General features: G+C 37.6%; 1 protein-coding gene and 1 non-coding gene across 7 annotated transcripts in view; both read right to left on the bottom strand.

Moving 5' to 3' along the window:
- Positions 1–17,622, bottom strand: part of CNOT1 (CCR4-NOT transcription complex subunit 1) — a 102,769-nt gene that overhangs the window by 1,965 nt on the left and 83,182 nt on the right. For 3 of the 6 annotated variants that reach the window (XM_061174221.1, XM_061174220.1, XM_061174219.1), the window contains exons 32-46: positions 16,962–17,102; positions 16,764–16,868; positions 16,047–16,166; positions 13,852–14,043; positions 13,146–13,288; positions 12,588–12,696; positions 12,319–12,488; positions 11,410–11,662; positions 9,174–9,422; positions 8,028–8,191; positions 7,693–7,810; positions 6,437–6,538; positions 3,506–3,679; positions 2,413–2,562; positions 1,538–1,718 (exon numbers count right to left, since the gene is read on the bottom strand). In XM_061174221.1, the coding sequence (XP_061030204.1) occupies positions 1,538–1,718; positions 2,413–2,562; positions 3,506–3,679; positions 6,437–6,538; positions 7,693–7,810; positions 8,028–8,191; positions 9,174–9,422; positions 11,410–11,662; positions 12,319–12,488; positions 12,588–12,696; positions 13,146–13,288; positions 13,852–14,043; positions 16,047–16,166; positions 16,764–16,868; positions 16,962–17,102 (2,371 nt within the window). The remainder of the gene's footprint in view (positions 1–1,537; positions 1,719–2,412; positions 2,563–3,505; positions 3,680–6,436; positions 6,539–7,692; positions 7,811–8,027; positions 8,192–9,173; positions 9,423–11,409; positions 11,663–12,318; positions 12,489–12,587; positions 12,697–13,145; positions 13,289–13,851; positions 14,044–16,046; positions 16,167–16,763; positions 16,869–16,961; positions 17,103–17,622) is intronic. The other 3 variants (XM_061174222.1, XM_061174224.1, XM_061174223.1) reach the window with 1 other exon arrangement.
- Positions 15,406–15,477, bottom strand: TRNAT-UGU (transfer RNA threonine (anticodon UGU)). The gene has a single exon. It is a non-coding gene; the product is annotated as a tRNA-Thr (tRNA).

Here is a 17,622-nt window from a genome sequence, read left to right as displayed (position 1 = left end):
CTCTGAAAGGCCAAAGTGAGAAGACAAATAATTCTGACTGGCTGGATTTGCATTTCTGATATAGGTTCTCAAATTATCCTTTGGTTTCAACCAGTGGTGCTCAGGGCCTCAAAGAGTTCATTTCTGTGGGTTTTATTTCACTATTTTTCACATTAAAAAAATTGTAGTTAAAAATATTAGTCTATTTAAAAATAAGAGACCTACTGCATATTAATATAACCTGTTAATAAAAAATTTAAGTATTTCCCCCCCGAGAAACTTAGAGAAGAGTGTCACTGTTTCACATTCTGCTGGATTCTCATTTCTGCCCTTATGTTCGATCTGTTCCAGTATGGTTATTTCATGTGGCCTCTGGAAACCGTCACTGTACACTTGTGACAACATGAGTGTGAAAAAAAGCAAATGTCTTTTTATTATTAAAATAGTTTTAACCCCACAGCCCTTCTTCTTTTTTTTTTTTTAATATTTATTTATTTATTATATATTTATTTTGGCTGCACTGGGTCTTAGTTGCAGCATGCCGGCTCCTTAGTTGCTGCATGCATACGGGATCTAGTTCCCCAACCCGGGATCAAACCAGGGCCCCCTACATTGGAAGTGTGGAGTCTTACCCACCGGACCACCAGGGAAGTCCCTCATGACCCTTCTATAAGGGTCTTGGGGATAATCCACTAAGGGTTCCCAGACTATACTTTGAGAAATGCTAGTTTAAACTTTATTGGAATAAGTATTAATTGGATTTGGTTGTCTCCCTCTGCTTGATATTACTGAGGTTTGTAAGGCCATCACAGTGAGCTTTAACACTTACTTAAAGGCTATCCACTTTTTTTGTTGGGCTCTGGACGTAATGGTATTCATTTGTGTTAAATCTTGATTTTAAGCTGTCTCAAACCCCCTCCTACAAATAGGCAAGTAGTATATACTCAAAATTAGCCTCTCAAAAATCCACAGCGAAGTTAAAGTAGGCATCCTCCTAAAGTGTATGCGTGTTAGGCTGAGCAGGACTATATCGTTGGTCACCACCTACTATACAGAACACCAAAATCTGTAGTTCAACCAAGCAAGATGCAACCTACAATAGGAATTATACTGTGAACTTTTTTGCAGAGCAGGTAGGGGAAGTTCTATTCATTAATCTTTACACATTTAATATTTAACATATTGCCTGGCAAAGAGGCATCAATAAATGTTGGGATAAAAGGCAGGCTACCAAAAAAAGTAACATGAGCCTATTTTTAAAGAGAGGCTAGTAAAAAGAACATGTTTATTTTCACACTGAAAAAGCAAAATACTACAATCATACACACTGAAATATTTATTAACTGATGCGGTAAGGATTCTGGATGATTTTTTTCCTTTATGCTTTTCTGTGTCTTCTGCATTGAGCAAATACTATCGAATTCAAGACAAAATAACCAGCCAGACCCATAACCATATTGACAGAACATTCTCTATTGTGGCTTAAAGTATTTTTGGGACCAGACTGTGACAAAAAGTGCACAAAACTTGACTCTGAGAACTAGCTGGCTTCACTCACCTTCAGTGTCCAAGTCCACAGCCAGGTTCTGGAAGATGTCCATGTGAGCAGAGTGGGTGATCGTGCTCATTGAAGGTGTGCTGCCCTTGTTGTGGATGTGTGCAATGGCCTGAGTCCCTACATAGAGCACCAGTGCATTAATGAGCTGGAGGTTGTAGCGATTACCAGGCTCATTGGATACCTAAATGAACAAAACAGAAAGCTCCTGACTTACTGTCACAGAGGACTAGGCATCGGATTTAGGCACCGATATTTCTAAGAACCCTTTTTATGCCTTTCATAGAAAAGCTGAACTGTTCCCAATATCCTCTGTGACTTAAATTTTAGAAATCTGCTTGAATTTGTGAGGTTATTTAACAAATACACAGTTGCACAAGGGTAGTTGTGTCAACAACAGAAATATGATTTCCCTTGGGAAACCAAAGCTTTGACAGTTACCAGCACAAAAATAAAGTTTATAAAGTCAAAATATGCACTATCTCACTTATAAAAAAGATTTGGAGAGGAAAAAACATGTGGTTTCTTGGTATGGAAAGACTGGAAAGATAATACAGCCTCAATCAATTTCTATACAGCAAATTGAACCAGAATCCATTTACTTAGAAGAGTCTTGGAGTAGGGGATGATTATCAGCAATCTTTTCTTACAGAAAACCAGTCCATTCCCTGGCTGCCTCTTCCAAGGCTATATAGCTTGTCACTGGTAAAATGTATAATCCAGTTAATCTCATCCAACCATTAAAAATGACAATGTGCTTTAAAACCTTTAAAGCAGGTTGAAAAGACTAACTTACAAGAGACCACACATGGGATTGTGAAAGTGAAAAAAAGAAAAGTGAAAAGACACAACCAAGAGTTTAAGTCAAACCACTTAACCTGTAGGTTGCTGCGCAGATCAGAAAGAAAAGTGACAGGTGATCGAGTTTTAAGATAGGAATCCAAATCCTTTTTGAACTGGGGTGGCATCACTCCAGTAAAATTGGTGAGAATCCGGGGTGCAATGTTAATTTCACTCAACATATCCACCTGCCACAAACAAATACAAGAATCATAATCAGAAGCATCTGTAGGCCTTAACAGCAAACTGTATCTATGCTAGAAAGTAGCTGGATTGTTTTTCTAAAGTTATACACTTTACATCTTGAAGAGTAATCAATCTTTTTAAGAAATTTTTATTGAAGTACAGCACAATGTTGTGTTAATTTCTGCTGTACAGCAAAGTGTTATTACTCATCTTTAATTAGAAGAAATAGATTCTTATAATTAAAGGTACCCATATACAAAATGATAATAATCTCTCATTCTATACTATTTTCTCATTCTTAAAATAAGGCATGATAGGTACCTTTTGTAGAGAAGTCTAGTTGATACCACTAATTGTGTTTTTCCTGGAATTGGATTTTAAAACAAGAGTACAGAATGAGATTCCTTGCTCACCAGGAGCCCTAGTCTTTGAAAAGATGCCCCAAGCAGAACAAGACATTGTACTTGCTACTTTAAAAAAAAAAATGCATGTGAAAAGAAGAGTAAAAAAATACATAAAAATTACAATAGCCATGTCAGGGTGGTATGATTTTTAAAACAGTCCCTTCTCTCCTTCTGATAATTTAAACAAAACACAAGTACACAAATCCAAAACACCTGTGAAATATGACATTACAAGTGTCTATTCTGCAATTCTGTGCCACTGGGGCCACCCAGCAAATGACTGGCCCAATACCTAGGTTGAGGTTCTGTAAATATAGCTAAATTTAATATCAAAACTGAAAACAGCAACTAGACGAATACTGTGAATCAATATTCAGCAGCAGTATCATACTTTATCAGGCTTAATAACATGACAGCTTCCCCCAAAGAGCACCCTTAAAATAACTTGTGTGCTGGGGACAGCAAATACCCCACTTACTGGAGAAAGGACTAAAATACTAAGATATAACTTGCTTTTTCCTTGAACTGTTTAGAACTTTACCTTCAGATTAGGAGTGAATGGGTCTGGGAGCCTCATGTTTCTTGGGAAGGCACTCAGGATCAGATTTCTTAGCTGGATACAATTAGGTGGGATCACATCACAGAATCCATAATGGTAATCACAAAGGAACTCAGGGAAATCATGCAAAAGAACCAGCAGCACTCTTAAAGTGCCCTATTTTTAAAAAACAAGAAAAACATTGGCTGTTTCTACATTAAGTAAGAAAACGGGAGTAGCATTTTTACTATTATGAATTTAATTGAAGTAAAAAAAAAGGCAAAAGCATCATATGTATGCAGGCTTTAATTAACACTAGCAATAATATCACAAGTGATTTATCAAAATATCTACATCTGGAAATCATGAAAAACTAGGTACCCAGAGTTTATAATCTTGGATGCATGTGCTAGAAGAGGCCAGACAGAAACAAAAAATAAAAGCAATGATATAAGCTTCTATCTTCAAAAATTAGAAAAAGGACAGCTAATGAAAACCAAAGTAAGTAGAAGAAAAAGAGCAGAAATCAATTTAAAATTTTTTAAAGTATGGGGGTGGAGAATGGAAATCAAAGTTAGACCAGAAGTTGGTTCTGTGAAAAGATTAATAAAACTGATAAACCCTACCAAGACTGATGGAGAAAACACAATACCAGTAGCAGGAATGAAAAAGTATCATCACTAATTCCTACAGATGTGAAAGACAGTTTAAGAGAATATTAAGCAATTTTATGCTAATAAACTTGACAATTCAGATAAAGTACACAAATTACTTAAAATCCAACTTACCAAAGCCCAAACAAAAAAAGAAAATCTGAATAGTACTTTATAATAAAGAAGTTAAACATGTTGCTAAAACCCTTCCTGCAAAGAAACACTAGGCCTAGATGGCTTTACTGGCAAATCCTTACAAATATTTAAGGAAAAATTAACACTATTCACAATCTTAATAGAAAAAGAGAGACCATTTTCCAACCCTTTCAATGAGACTAGCATAACCTTGATACCAAAATGTGACATAAAAATTTTTTAAAAAAAACCTAAATAATATAAATGGAAATCAGTGACATATCACAACCAAATGATCCACAAATGAATATAATGGCAGTTTAAGCGTGTGAAAATTAATGGATTTAAAACGTTGACCAAAAAAAAAAAAAAAATTTACATGATCCTGAATTCAAGAAAGCATCCAATAAAATTCAATTTAAATGATTTAAAAACTATCAGCAAATTATGAATAGAAGGGCATTTCCTTAACCAGATAATGGTATCTGCAAAACGAAACTACAGATTTACAAAAACATTATACAATTCCACAAAAACATCAATATCTGGGAATATGTCTAAGGAAAGCATTGCAGAGGAAAATTAAAGACCTAACAACTAAATGGAGATATACATGAATTGAAAGCTTCAATATTATTATTAAGATGTCTATTTTCTCCAAACTGATCTACATATTCAGTGCAATCTCAATCTAAATCCCAGCAAGTTTTCGGAAGAAAAGCTGATTACAAAGTTTTTATGGGACTGCAAGTGATACAGAATAGCCAAAATAATGTTACAAGAGAGCAAAGTTGAAGTCCTTTTTGAATTATTAGAGTAATTAGGACTTACTCTACCTGATTACACTAGCTTTACAGTAAGTCTTACAATCAAGACAGTTTGATATTGCCCTAAGAACAGATAAACAGATCAACTAGAGAAGGTACCCATATATACATAGTCAACTATTTTGACACAGGTGCCAAATCAATTGAACAGGAAATGAAGAACTATAAAAATGGTGCTGAAAAACCTTACCATACTTACTGGGCTGGAGAGTGTAAGGAAGGGGGAGGAAATGAACCTCATTATTCACAAAAATAAAGTTTTCTTTTTAAATGTAAATGTAAAAGCCAGAATTAATGGCTTCTTGGGCAGGCAGCAGGCACGTGCAGAACAGAATGCAATTTGAGATTGGCAAAGATTTCTTACCCAAGACACAAAAAGCAACATATAATAAAAGAAAAAAACTGGTAATTTTGACTACATTAAATTTAAAGCTTCCATCCCTCAAAAGACATATTACTTTTAACAGAGTGAAAAGGCAAGCCACAAGAATAGATGTTTGAATATACATCAACAAAGGGCTTACATCCAGAATACATAAAGAATCCCTGTTAAAATAAATAAGAAAAACCCAGATAATCCAATAGGAATATGAGCACAAGGCTGGAAGAAGAACATCACAAAAGGAGGATACCCAAATGGCCACAAAAATCTCATTAAGAAATCAAGGAAATGCAAATTAAATCCACAATGAGATCCTACTGCACAACTGACAAAATGACTAAAACGAAAAACAATTTCAAGTATGGTAAGGATGGGGAGAAACAGTAATTCTAATGTGCTTCTGGAAGAGTTAACTGGTATACACATATATGAACATATGGAATGCCTTATGATCAAGTACTGGTTATGCAAATATGTTTGATTTTTGTACTTTTCTGAATATATGTTATACTTTACAAGCTTAATGATAGGGACATCCCTGGTTGTGCAGTGGTTAAGAATCCGCCTGCCAATGCAGGGGACACGGGTTTGAACCCTGGTCTGGGAAGATCCCACATGCTGCGGAGCAACTAAGCCCGTGTGCCACAACTACTGAGCCTGCACGCTACAGCCCACAAGCCACAACTACTGAAGCCCGTGCACCGCAATGAAGAGTAGCCCCTGCTTGACACAACTAGGGAAAGCCCATGCAGCAGTGGAGACCCAACACAGCCAAAAATAAATAAATTATATATATATATATATATATATATATATAAAACTTAATGATAAAAACAAACATTAGACCTCATATTCCCAGCTGAAGTGTTTAAGTGTTTTTAACTGCTTTAAGTGTTAGGTTTTAATTATTTTAATTTTAGAACTCCAAATTAATTACCTTGTAGAGGATTTGCATAGGTTTGGTGAGTTCCACATTTCTAAGGAAAGGCGCTAAATATTTGAATAAATCAATCAGTAGCTGTGCATACATAGGCCATCCCTGAAAGAAAGAAATGTATGAGTCATAATTATCCTCAGTCAGCTGCCGTCCTGCCACCAAAAAAGTTGCCTAAGCAGCTACACTGTGACTTTATTATCTTCTTCATATAGCTAGAGAATATGGACATTAGTACCTCTCTTAAAGACTGACTGGCTCGAGAAAGGAGTAAGCAAAATTATGGAGATAATGGGAAATGATATTTGAAACAAACTGGCTCCAGAAACTCCAGGATATATAGGTCCTTGTGCCTGTAGCAACATTTTAAATACGGGGAGGAACTTTCAGACAGAACACAAAACACATAGCCAACTGAGAAACTTGGGTCTGTTTTCTTAATTTCTTTTAAGTCCTGGATCTCAATCATTTATTTTCCCACTCCCAATTCCTCAACTCCTGGCAAATAACCTCATCCAATTTACATGAATCCTCTATTTTCACCCAAACTTGGCCTCCTCACCATATCCCAATTATACAAATTACGTTCATTTTGGAGTAGTTTTTATTCAATATATTTTCCCTCCTCCTGGAATGCACTTATTTGTCAAACAAAACGAAATCCATTTAAGGATTATTTCATTTTCTTTTTTACTAAACACACAGTAGTTACAGTCTCCTGATCTGAAGGGTCAATCAAGGGTACTTCCTGGAGTACTCATTTGCCATTTAATTGCAAGATGGGAGAGAAACTTCTCATGCTGTTTATTCACAGTTAAGACTAAAAAACTCTTTACTCAAATTTAATCTTAATTTTTCTGATACAGTAGAGACCAGTGGTCCTCGACCCTGAATGTGAGAGCCTTTAGTATTTAGAGAACCTGTAAAAGTGGCAGGTTTCTGAGTTCCATTACTCAGTTTTACATAGCTGTCTACAGAGGTGCTCTAAGGTTTCAACTTTTTTTGAAAATCCCTTAAGAGATTGACATAAGGTGACTCACAACAACTTGGAGAAGCAGTACCCTAATCATTGAGGAATGGCTTTCAGGCAGAGGCAGTTAAGTACTTGTTAAGCCTTTCTCCATGACTTGACTCCACATTAAATATAAGAACTCCCAACTAAGCCTGAAAGAAGTACAATGACTACTGAATGACTAAGAGTGCTAATAAGTCCCAGGTAGTTACAGTCGTCATCTGTAGGAGATAAACTGCAGCCACACCTTCTGCTGTGGCGTATGTGCCAGCATTCTTGCAATAAATATCCGATGGGAGATCAGTTCAAGCCAAGCATACACAAAGCCAGGAGCTTTGGTAGGCCTCAAGATGTGGAATGTGTTGCTGAAAGAAGAAAACCTTAGTCAGAAGCACAAGCTTAAATATGGTAAAAAAAAAAAAAAAAAAAAAAAAAGAATATAATTAAGTAGACAACATGTAAGCTGCATTATGAATCAACATGCCTCAAATCCACAAGAGTTCTACTTCTCAAATTTTACTACACTACAACAGCAATCCTTAACAGGAATTCCTTAACAGTATTATATTCAACAGTACTCACCAGAAAGCTGTAAGTGTCTGGAAATTAATGGTTTCCAATACATGCTCAGGTGCATTGAGTTCCAAGAGCAGCATGATAAAAATTCGATGGTAGGGAAGCTGCTGAAATTCACTTTGCCGAACATCATGATCCTGTAGGAGAACTCCCACTACTATACCAAGGACCTACAGAGCACACAGATTACAGAGCTTGTAAATCACGAAGATAATTCATTTACCACTGTCTAGCCATGCTTTTTTACCTTGCATCGTTACGCCCCACATGAAAGGAAATATAAAATTACATACTGGTAGCCAAAGGGACCATGCATTGGGGTTTGATCTGCCCTACAGAATTTTGCATGGTTTCTTTGAATTTCCATACCCCTGTATATGGAAGTATACTAGACATGTATACGTTCCACAAGTTTTTCTAAAGCTCTAGAAATCAGCACGGTACATCATATTTTATCATGTTAACACAATCAAACCACCTAATTTTTCTGGTCTGACATAAAGCTGACAAGAGGCAAATGATTTATACTTCTCTTGGCATTTAGTAGATGGAAGGTCAGGTATGCTATTAGGTTGCAGAAATATTTAAGAACTATCCTGCATTCCACTTGATTTTATCACTGAACAGTGGGGGATGTATGTGAACCCATTTGTAATTATCCAAGACCAAGCTCTAAGTTCATTTTTGCACTATCTTAACATTCAAATTTCCAGCAATTCCACTGCATAAATCAAACAGAAATTCTGCTTTGTTCCTTTTCAGAAAATCAAGACAACTGCAATGTCACTCATGCTATTTGAGTTGCCAATTTTTGTTATCAATGGACATGTCTAGCCATCTCATTCACAGTGATTCTGTACATGGGGGCAAATCTCATACTACTTAAATACTTTCTAGTGTACTCATTACCAAACATTAACATACTGAAAATACGTTATATGTTTTTGTTTTGTTTTAGGGGAGGGGTGTCTTTCAGTTAAGGCACCATACTCTTCCTCTAAAACTCGGTGATTATGTTTACATATTATCTATGAATTTAATATCTGGACAGAAAAGGGGATATTACAAAATGTTTTGAGGGCCCTGTAGGGTTGAGAACCACTGATACAGACTTCAAGTGTGCAAAGACTAAGGCAAGAAAGGATTTCAGACCTTATTCAGCAGATTAATCTTTGTGACAGTGTTGGTGGCCTCCCCTGAGTGCTTTACTAGCAGTGCAATGAGTCGGACAAAGGCATCCAGGTTGTGATAGCACTTGGCTCGGATCATGGTGGGATTAGCAGCAGGATTGTGCTGCTGTTCTGCCTGAGCACGGTAACTGATTTCAACACACATTTCAGTACACAGACGAAAGAACCTTGTTATGAGGTCATCAGTCTTCAGGATTCCTTGCTGGTGCATCTACCAAGGGAACAAAAACATTACAAGGCACAATGAGATAATACACATGAATAAAATTTTAATTTTCATGTAAGAAGTATTCTTTCATTCAATCCTATTGTCACATTTGTGATTCTTACTTTGTGAAAAAAAAAAAAGGGTCATGAAAATGACTTTTACATTAAGGATCCATGACAGAATTCCTTCAGTTTTAAGTTTGACGGGAGTTGAGAGATAATAACATGGCAATTTTTAACAGCAGTCCATAGCCAATAATTTCAAAAGTTAATTATGCAAATTAAACCAACTTTTAGTAACCCATTAAGTCATATTAAGACATTCTGGTCAATGTGTATTTCCCCCAAGTAAGAGATTAAGTTACATGTATTTTAGTTTCTCACATAATTTCTTCTAACTGACTTAACCAATAACAACAAAGTTTTTGAAACTCCAACTACTTGCACTAGGAAAATCAAATAATAATTTATACAGTAATAGGTACCAAAGCAAAATGCTCACAGATTATACCTGGCTATTTTAATGTAAATTAAGATAAAGTGGAAAGGGCAAGTTTATTTAAAAGAAAGGATAAAGTACAAATTTTATGACATATGATTTGGAAGTGAAGCAGAGAAGTTATTTCGCTAGTATGAAAGAAGAAAAAGAAGACAGTGTAACAAGCGTTAAGGCTGCAGAGGGAGGAGGTCAGTGCTGAAACCAAGCCCAGAATGAAAACTTGACCATTATCTTGGAAACTTTAAAACAATTTAAATGTCCCTTGATAAGCAATAACACAGCTGAACTGACAATAATATACCCTAGGAAAAACAGAAGGCCAGCAAAGGGACTTTGTACAATGAAATCTGAAAAACTAAGGGGGGGAGAAGAAATGAGGATAGACTGCTATGATCAAGAGGGAGCAGAAAAAGAAAAAAGGAATTCTCAAAAGGATTCAAAAGAGAATAGAAAAGTATAATACATTATCTTTTTCAAATGGAGAGAACAAGAGCAAATAAGCCAACAAGAGAGCTGAGACAGGTGCCACATCCATACCCATGAACTATCAATGATCACAAAAACCAATTGATTTGAAATTCCTCTATCCAAATCAGAAATCAAACTGTAAATATGCAGTAACAGCTTTTCAATAGGGTATGTTTTTATAATTCCCTCGATTCTTTTAAGGGAGAAACTTACTTAGTATGATTTACTAAGAAATTAGTCATCTTGAAGAGTAAATCCAATTCCTGACAACTTCTAAAATTCAAATCAGCTCTTCCACATTCAATTGTCATTTATCTGATAATAGATTTAATTTGCATCTTTCTTTGGTGGCACACCTAAGCTTTGGTCTCAGTTTGAAGAAATACAATGGTCGAACTGCAGAAATAAGCTATTTTAGGTAGATAAGGTACTTAATTTAGAAAATAAAATAAAAATCTCCACCATTTAAATACTTAAGGTTTTCTTGTTTTGTTGTGTTTTATTTTACTGTTAAATTAAAAAAAAAAAAAAATTTTTTTTTTTTTTTTTTGGCTGCACCTCAGGGCTTGCAGGATTCTTAGTTCCCTCAACCAGGGATTGAACCCAGGCCACTGCAGTGAAAGCACCAAATCCTAACCACTAGACCACCAGGGTACTCCTTATTTTACTTTTTAAACATGGGCTATTATAAGAACTTTACAGATTAGCCCGTAATCCCATCACTGCTGATTATCAAGCTGGTAAAATTACTATATACATTTGGCAATTTCATTGTTCATTACCTGACCCATTGTACTTTGTAGCTGTAACAACTGAAATCGGACAAAAAGAACTAAAGGGGATGGGAAATGTTGACTTTACTGCTTAGTGACCAATGATGGGAAAAGAAACAGTACCAATTTAACAGAGTAACGATGGTGACATTTTTGGTTTACATGAGTATGGAGGTAACTGACCACAGGTACATAATACTGAGCTTTAATATTGGAGGCATCACACCCTACTTATGTTGAATAAAAAGCACCTTTCTTTCCAAAAGCTCTACCTGTCCAACAAACGCAGAGAAAGCTTTGGTACTGTCACGACCAGCTGCTGCTGAATGGTAGAGATTCACCCATTCCCTCAGAAGATACTCTGCCTTCTCCCTCAGGCCTGGAGGATCATCATACTCTGAGGCTTGAGAGATCCCAGAATGCATCATAAAGTTAGGGCCTCCATGAGCACGATCAATCATTGCTTCATAGTTGGATCGCACTACTTCCATCAGCTGGGGCAATCTAGTACAATAAATCCAGAATGAAAATCAGTCTATTCTTGGTTGTGATTTCACAGACATACAGTTGGACAATTTGTTTATTTAAGAGAGACCACAAGAGTGATGATAATTTTACCATTCCCATATTTAAACAAAACTATCCTCGGTTTCTTCATATCTGTTTACTCATGAGGACATAATATGCAAATGACTGACTTCAGTTAAGTCACTTCTTGACAAAAAAACAATGCCCAATGAAATGGAACTAATGTTCGTGGTCAAAAAATTATTCACTGCATGCCCGCTATGTGCCATGCTTTGTGTTATTCATCTTAATTCTCAACAGTTCTTCAAGATATTATTTCCATTTTACACAAGAAACAGGCTTAGGGAGGGTAAGTTGACTTGCCTAAAATCAGATTTTAAGCAGCAGAGCCAGGCCTTAAACAGAGGACTCTGACACCAAATCTAGTGCTGTATGTACTGCTCTACAGCAAGAAGGCTTGGCAGTTAGTTAAGCTTTCATATCTCAAGGGACAATATTAGGCCTCACCAAAGCTTACCATATGTTGTAGGTAAAGCAGTTATATAACAGGTAACGTTACTAAGTCTATTCAGTCATTTCTAAAGCTCTTAGACTGCTGAATACACAAGAATCCCAAAGCATTTCCTTCTCACCCTTCAGGAGCATTGCCTCTGGAGTGAGCATTAATCCTCATGAGGGTTTCAATGGTGTGGAACAGATCTGCCTCAGTAACATGGGCAACACTCCTTTCATCCACCAGCAGGATTTTTACCAATTGCATAGCAAATGCCACAGCCATGTAGTTTAAACCATTCTCCATTGACTGGCAACACAGAAAGCACAATGTAAGAAAGACAGCACTTACAGCAAACACACTTCCCAACTACCAGAGGTCACTTTTCCTGTTTAATTCCTTCCATACCTGAGCTAGGTGAAGATCATACTGTTGCATATTGACCAAATGATTGCGAATTAGCAACTCCACTGCCTCCACATTGTATTTATATTCATCCCGACACTCAATTAGGCACCTAGAAAAGTCAGTATTTCTTTATTCATAAAGGCTTAACCATACTATATATCAGGTAAAATAAAGAGCCCATTTTATTAAATGGTAACTTGTTCCAAATTAAGGATGTCTTGAGAACCAACTAAAAATCAGTTTTCAAGATTCAAAATAACCAGTAAAGAAGTACAACAGATGACCCAGTGTTAAAACACAAGTTTTGTTCTCGAAGTCTAGAAAACAAAGCATTCCATTTAAGACATTATTTATTTATGAACATCACTTCTATGAAATCACTGAAACCTTTTAAAATCCATATCTATCATTTATTCCCCAAAACAAGGTACTGGTTCTCTGTATCCATCATGGGCACCAGACGGAAAAAGAACAAACATTCAACAATTCTCAGTACTTAGGGTCATGTATGTGAGAAAGCAGTTCAATAAATATTACTCTTCTAAGATGGCTACTGACCTTGTGATCTGTTTGTTACACCATGGAGACCCATATGCCCGGCCATCTTGAAGAGCTTTTAAGACCAAGAGGTGGCACTCTCTGTAGCGAAGCAGGAGGTCGGCATCAGCACCACTGGTGGCATCTAGTAAGCCCTCTACAGCCTATGGAAGAAAAAAAGTGTTCAGATCCATGGAAAATACAGTATTCAGCCCAATTATCAAAGTCAATAACCAAACCTTAATGCAAAGTACAACATACCTTCTAAAGCCACAAGTTAACAATCTCTCCATTCACTAAAATCCTTTTCACTTGCCTAACACACACACTCTCTGAGTTCTTTCTAGTCCATGCTTAGTGTTCTTCCCTGTCAAGAAAGGTGACACTGTCCCTAAACAGTAATAACCTAATGCTGCCCCATACCCCACCCCCTTACCCAAGTACTTGGATCAACTGTCCCTCAAAATCTAAAGGGCTATCTTTTAAAGTTTCTTAAATTGTAATTCCAGAAAATCTTACGTTTATGGAAAAAAGAAAAGATTTCACACTTTACAGTTGTAACTATTTACAACACTCTACTCTGGAGAAAATCATCTGCTTATTACAAAACAAAACTTGCTTTATATTAATTTTTAAAATTTTAAGCATAACTTAAGTAGATAATGGTGCAGGTCACTAGATATTTACAAACCTAGTTTCTTCTAAAATTAACAGTTTAAGAACTAACCTTCTGGAGCAATCCAAGAGCAGCTATGGCATCCCGAGAGTTTCGAGATAATACTACAACCTCCAAAAGACTTCTAAGAGCCTGAGCTTGGGGGTTCATGGCCAAAGTTGGTGGGATGGCGTGAAGGTGCTGCTCCAGTTCTGTAATGCACTTATCATAAATCTGAGCTACGTCATCTGTTGCCCAAGCTTGCTGTTTTGGAGGAGGAAATAACCAAAAAAAGCGGGGGGGGGGAAGAGAGAGGAAAAAAATTAAAGATTTTTCACTGGCACAGGTAGCAATTTAAAAGTCTATTGGGGGGCTTCCCTGGTGGTGCAGTGGTTAAGAATCCGCCTGCCAACGCAGGGGACACGGGTTCCAGCCTTGGCCCGGGAAGATCCCACATGCCGCGGAGCAAGTAAGCCCATGTGCCGCAACTACTGAGCCCGCATGCCACAACTACTGAAGCCCGTGCGCCTAGAGCCCATGCTCTGCAACAAGAGAAGCCACCGCAATGAGAAGCCCGCACACCGCAACGAAGAGCAGCCCCCGCTCACCACAACCAGAGAAAAGCCCACGTGCAGCAGCGAAGACCCAACGCAGCCAAAAATAAAATAAATTAAATTAAAAAAAAAAAGTCTACTGGGGGACTTCCCTGGTGGTCCAGTGATAAAGAATCCGCCTTCCAATGCAGGGGGAAAGGGTTCGATCCCTGGTCAGGGAATAAGATCCCACATGCCATGGGGCAACTAAGCCCACATGCCACAACTACTGAGCCTGCGAACCTTAACGAGAGAGCCCGCGTACTGCAACTACAGAGCCCACGTGCCCTGGAGCCTGCGCACCACAACTAGAGAGAGGAAATCCACACGCCACAACGAAGAGCCCGCGCCGCAATTAAAGATCCCGCGTGCCGCAACTAAGACCCGGCGCAGCCAAAAAAATAAATGAATATTTTTTTTTAAAAGTCTATTGGTATATTAACTACCCTTATTATTTTTTTTCTCTCTCTCTTTTTCATCAAAACATGGAGGGGCTCTTCCATTCCCCTTCCTGAACTGTTTGGTCTTGATGCCATTAAGTGGTGCAGTGCAAAGCAAGCACTGGTGGGGGTGTGTTTTGTTTACTTGACAGTGGAAAGCCTTGCAGACACCAATACAACCAAGTGATGAAAGAGCATGATAAATAATGGGAAAGGCTGAGAGCAGCACCACTTGTAGCATCTAATCTGCAGCCTATGAAAGTATATAATCCAAACCATGGAAAATATAGTATTCAGGCCAACTGTCAAAACCTAATAGGACAGAATAAGAACACAGCATCATTTCTGTGGTATTCCTATCAAAGATGTACTACCTGAATCTATTCATGAGAACATACTGTACAAACCCAAATCAGGTCATTCTACAAAATCACTGGCCTGTAATCAAAGTGTGAAGGCCATGGGAAGATGAGAAAAGGAGCTGGAGTAGACTGACCTGCGGGAAAAATTTTAAATATGACGACTAAATGAAATGTGTGGTTTTTTTTTTTTGGGGGGGGGGGTGGTGCGCCGCACAGCTTTCGGGATCTTAGTTCCCTGACCAGGGATCGAACCCAGGCCCCCGCAGTACAAGCACAGAGTCCTATCCACTGGACCACCAGGGAATTCCCTGAAATGCGTGATTCTGATTTAGGTCCTTTCACTCCAAGAAGACAATACTGGGACACTTGGTAAAACTTGAATTAGGTCTAAGGATTAGATGATACTAAGGTATCAGTGTTAACTTCCTGATTTCAATGGTTATACAATGGTCACACAGAAGAACGTCTTTGTAGGAAACACAGACCAAAGGATTCAAGAGACTGGGCCATCAAGATCAGCACCTATGTTCAAGTGGTTCAAAAGGAAAATGTTTCCCCTTACATTTTCAACTTCTGTGTAAATAACATTTCAAATTTTTAGAAAATGTTTTTATAAAGAACAGAGGAAGCCATGAGGTCACCACGTAAATTACTTTAGTTGGCCAAACATGAAAGTTAAATCAACCTCATGGATTTAAAAAAATTCCCGAATGCCATGCTTATCTGATACAAAGAATATCTATACAACTCAATAACCGTGGGTAATTTTTTTCCCTATAACTTAAGCTCCCAGGAACCAGTGATAGATTAACTGACAAAAACATTCAAATTAAACTGTAAATTACTCAATTTAATCCAAGACGAGTATTTACCTTCATGGGCTGAGCTAAAAATCCTGTGGGCTGACTTAAATCATTTGTAGGCAAGAAGCCAGGCACATTGCGTGCAAACTCTTCATAAACAGCCAGCTGCTTTGGGTCCACACCACCAACCTTGGAAGAAGAAAACTTAGTTTAACAGGATTCTCTTCACAATCAAGGGAAACCTTTTTATCAAAGTGGAAATTTTGCATGGGAGTAAGCACAGGGGTTCTGAGAAGGGACACAGGAGTCATTACAACATTTAACAGCATGACTGAATATGCATGCATGTGCATGCACACAGTTCAGTGTTTCCTATTTCCCTGAGACCTGTTAGAGTCACCCTTATTTATAAATTAAGAGCTTTTCCACTGGAAAATGACTCAAGTACGACCATGCTGCCAGTGCAATTCTCCAGTGGAGCTGGTAAAAATGATAAAATTTCTCAACATCATCTTCTCACCAACAACCAACTAGCAATAAAAACTCAAGTACCAGAAGGGAAGACCAAGTTGGGAAACAAAAACTAAAAGGCACTTCAACAATAGGGGGAGGGGACACATCTAAGCTATTTCTATGTCTTCTCCACAGGTAACCTTTAAGTGAAATGAAATGCTTTCTCAGAAACAGCATTTAAACCCCCTATCCTAGTCCTGGTGAGGAGTTAAGCAACAAGAACAGAAAGAAAACAAAGATGGGGCAGGGAGAGACAGAGCCCCCAATTCTCACTTTCAGCCTGATTTGCTCTGGCATCCGCTCAGCTTGGTATGTTAACACAACAGGATCACAGTACCTGCGCCCTTCTTGCCTAGCATGTTTTCTCAGCTCAAATTCCTGCAAACAAAAAAAGTCACTGAGGTTCTTGTTATGAGGCACTTTCTTAAATGGAAAAACACAATACTTAAAAGGCAAATGCTAAACACTTACAGTTGCTAATCTCTTGTCCATCTCAGGGCCTGCTTTTTCTACTGCAGTCTTCTGAATAAAACAGCAAGCTAATTCACAATTGTCCTGAGCTAACTGAGCAGCTGCCTGATCCATCATTTCCCTTTGTTGTGGGGATGCAGTCTATTGGGAGGGGGAGAGACAGAAAAAAATTTAAAGTTTTCTGTGGGTAGACGAAACAGACAGATGGGATAATTGAAAATGCAGTGCTTAGACAAATTAATTTTAGAAGTTCCAACTCTACTTATGACTCATTAGCTGTGACCATGAAATAGTCTAACAATCATCTTCATCTACAAGATGAAAATACTACTCAACTGAAACATCTTACCAGGTTTCTGTGAAGATGGTGGACACTACGAAAGCAGTAAAGCAGTAAACAAAGGCATTATTAACCATGACATCTGAGACCCCAAATTAATAACTGAGTTACCTGAAGAGTGTATGTGTGTGTCTGTGTGGTGTGTGTGTGCTCGCACAGACATACAGAGTCACTCTAAGTTGTTTTGTACTGTCCTACTCCAAAATACTTTAAATTCTTCATGGTAAACAGAATCAAGACTGTTAACTTAGGCAGTTTTTAAAAAAAATCCTTCATTTCTTTAAACCAGTAAATATCTGGAGTATCTACTATCTGCCAAAC

Source organism: Eubalaena glacialis, chromosome 18 (assembly GCF_028564815.1).
Source record: "Eubalaena glacialis isolate mEubGla1 chromosome 18, mEubGla1.1.hap2.+ XY, whole genome shotgun sequence".
Classification (NCBI taxonomy): Eukaryota; Metazoa; Chordata; class Mammalia; order Artiodactyla; family Balaenidae; genus Eubalaena; species Eubalaena glacialis.
This window is presented reverse-complemented; position numbering and strand designations above follow the sequence as displayed.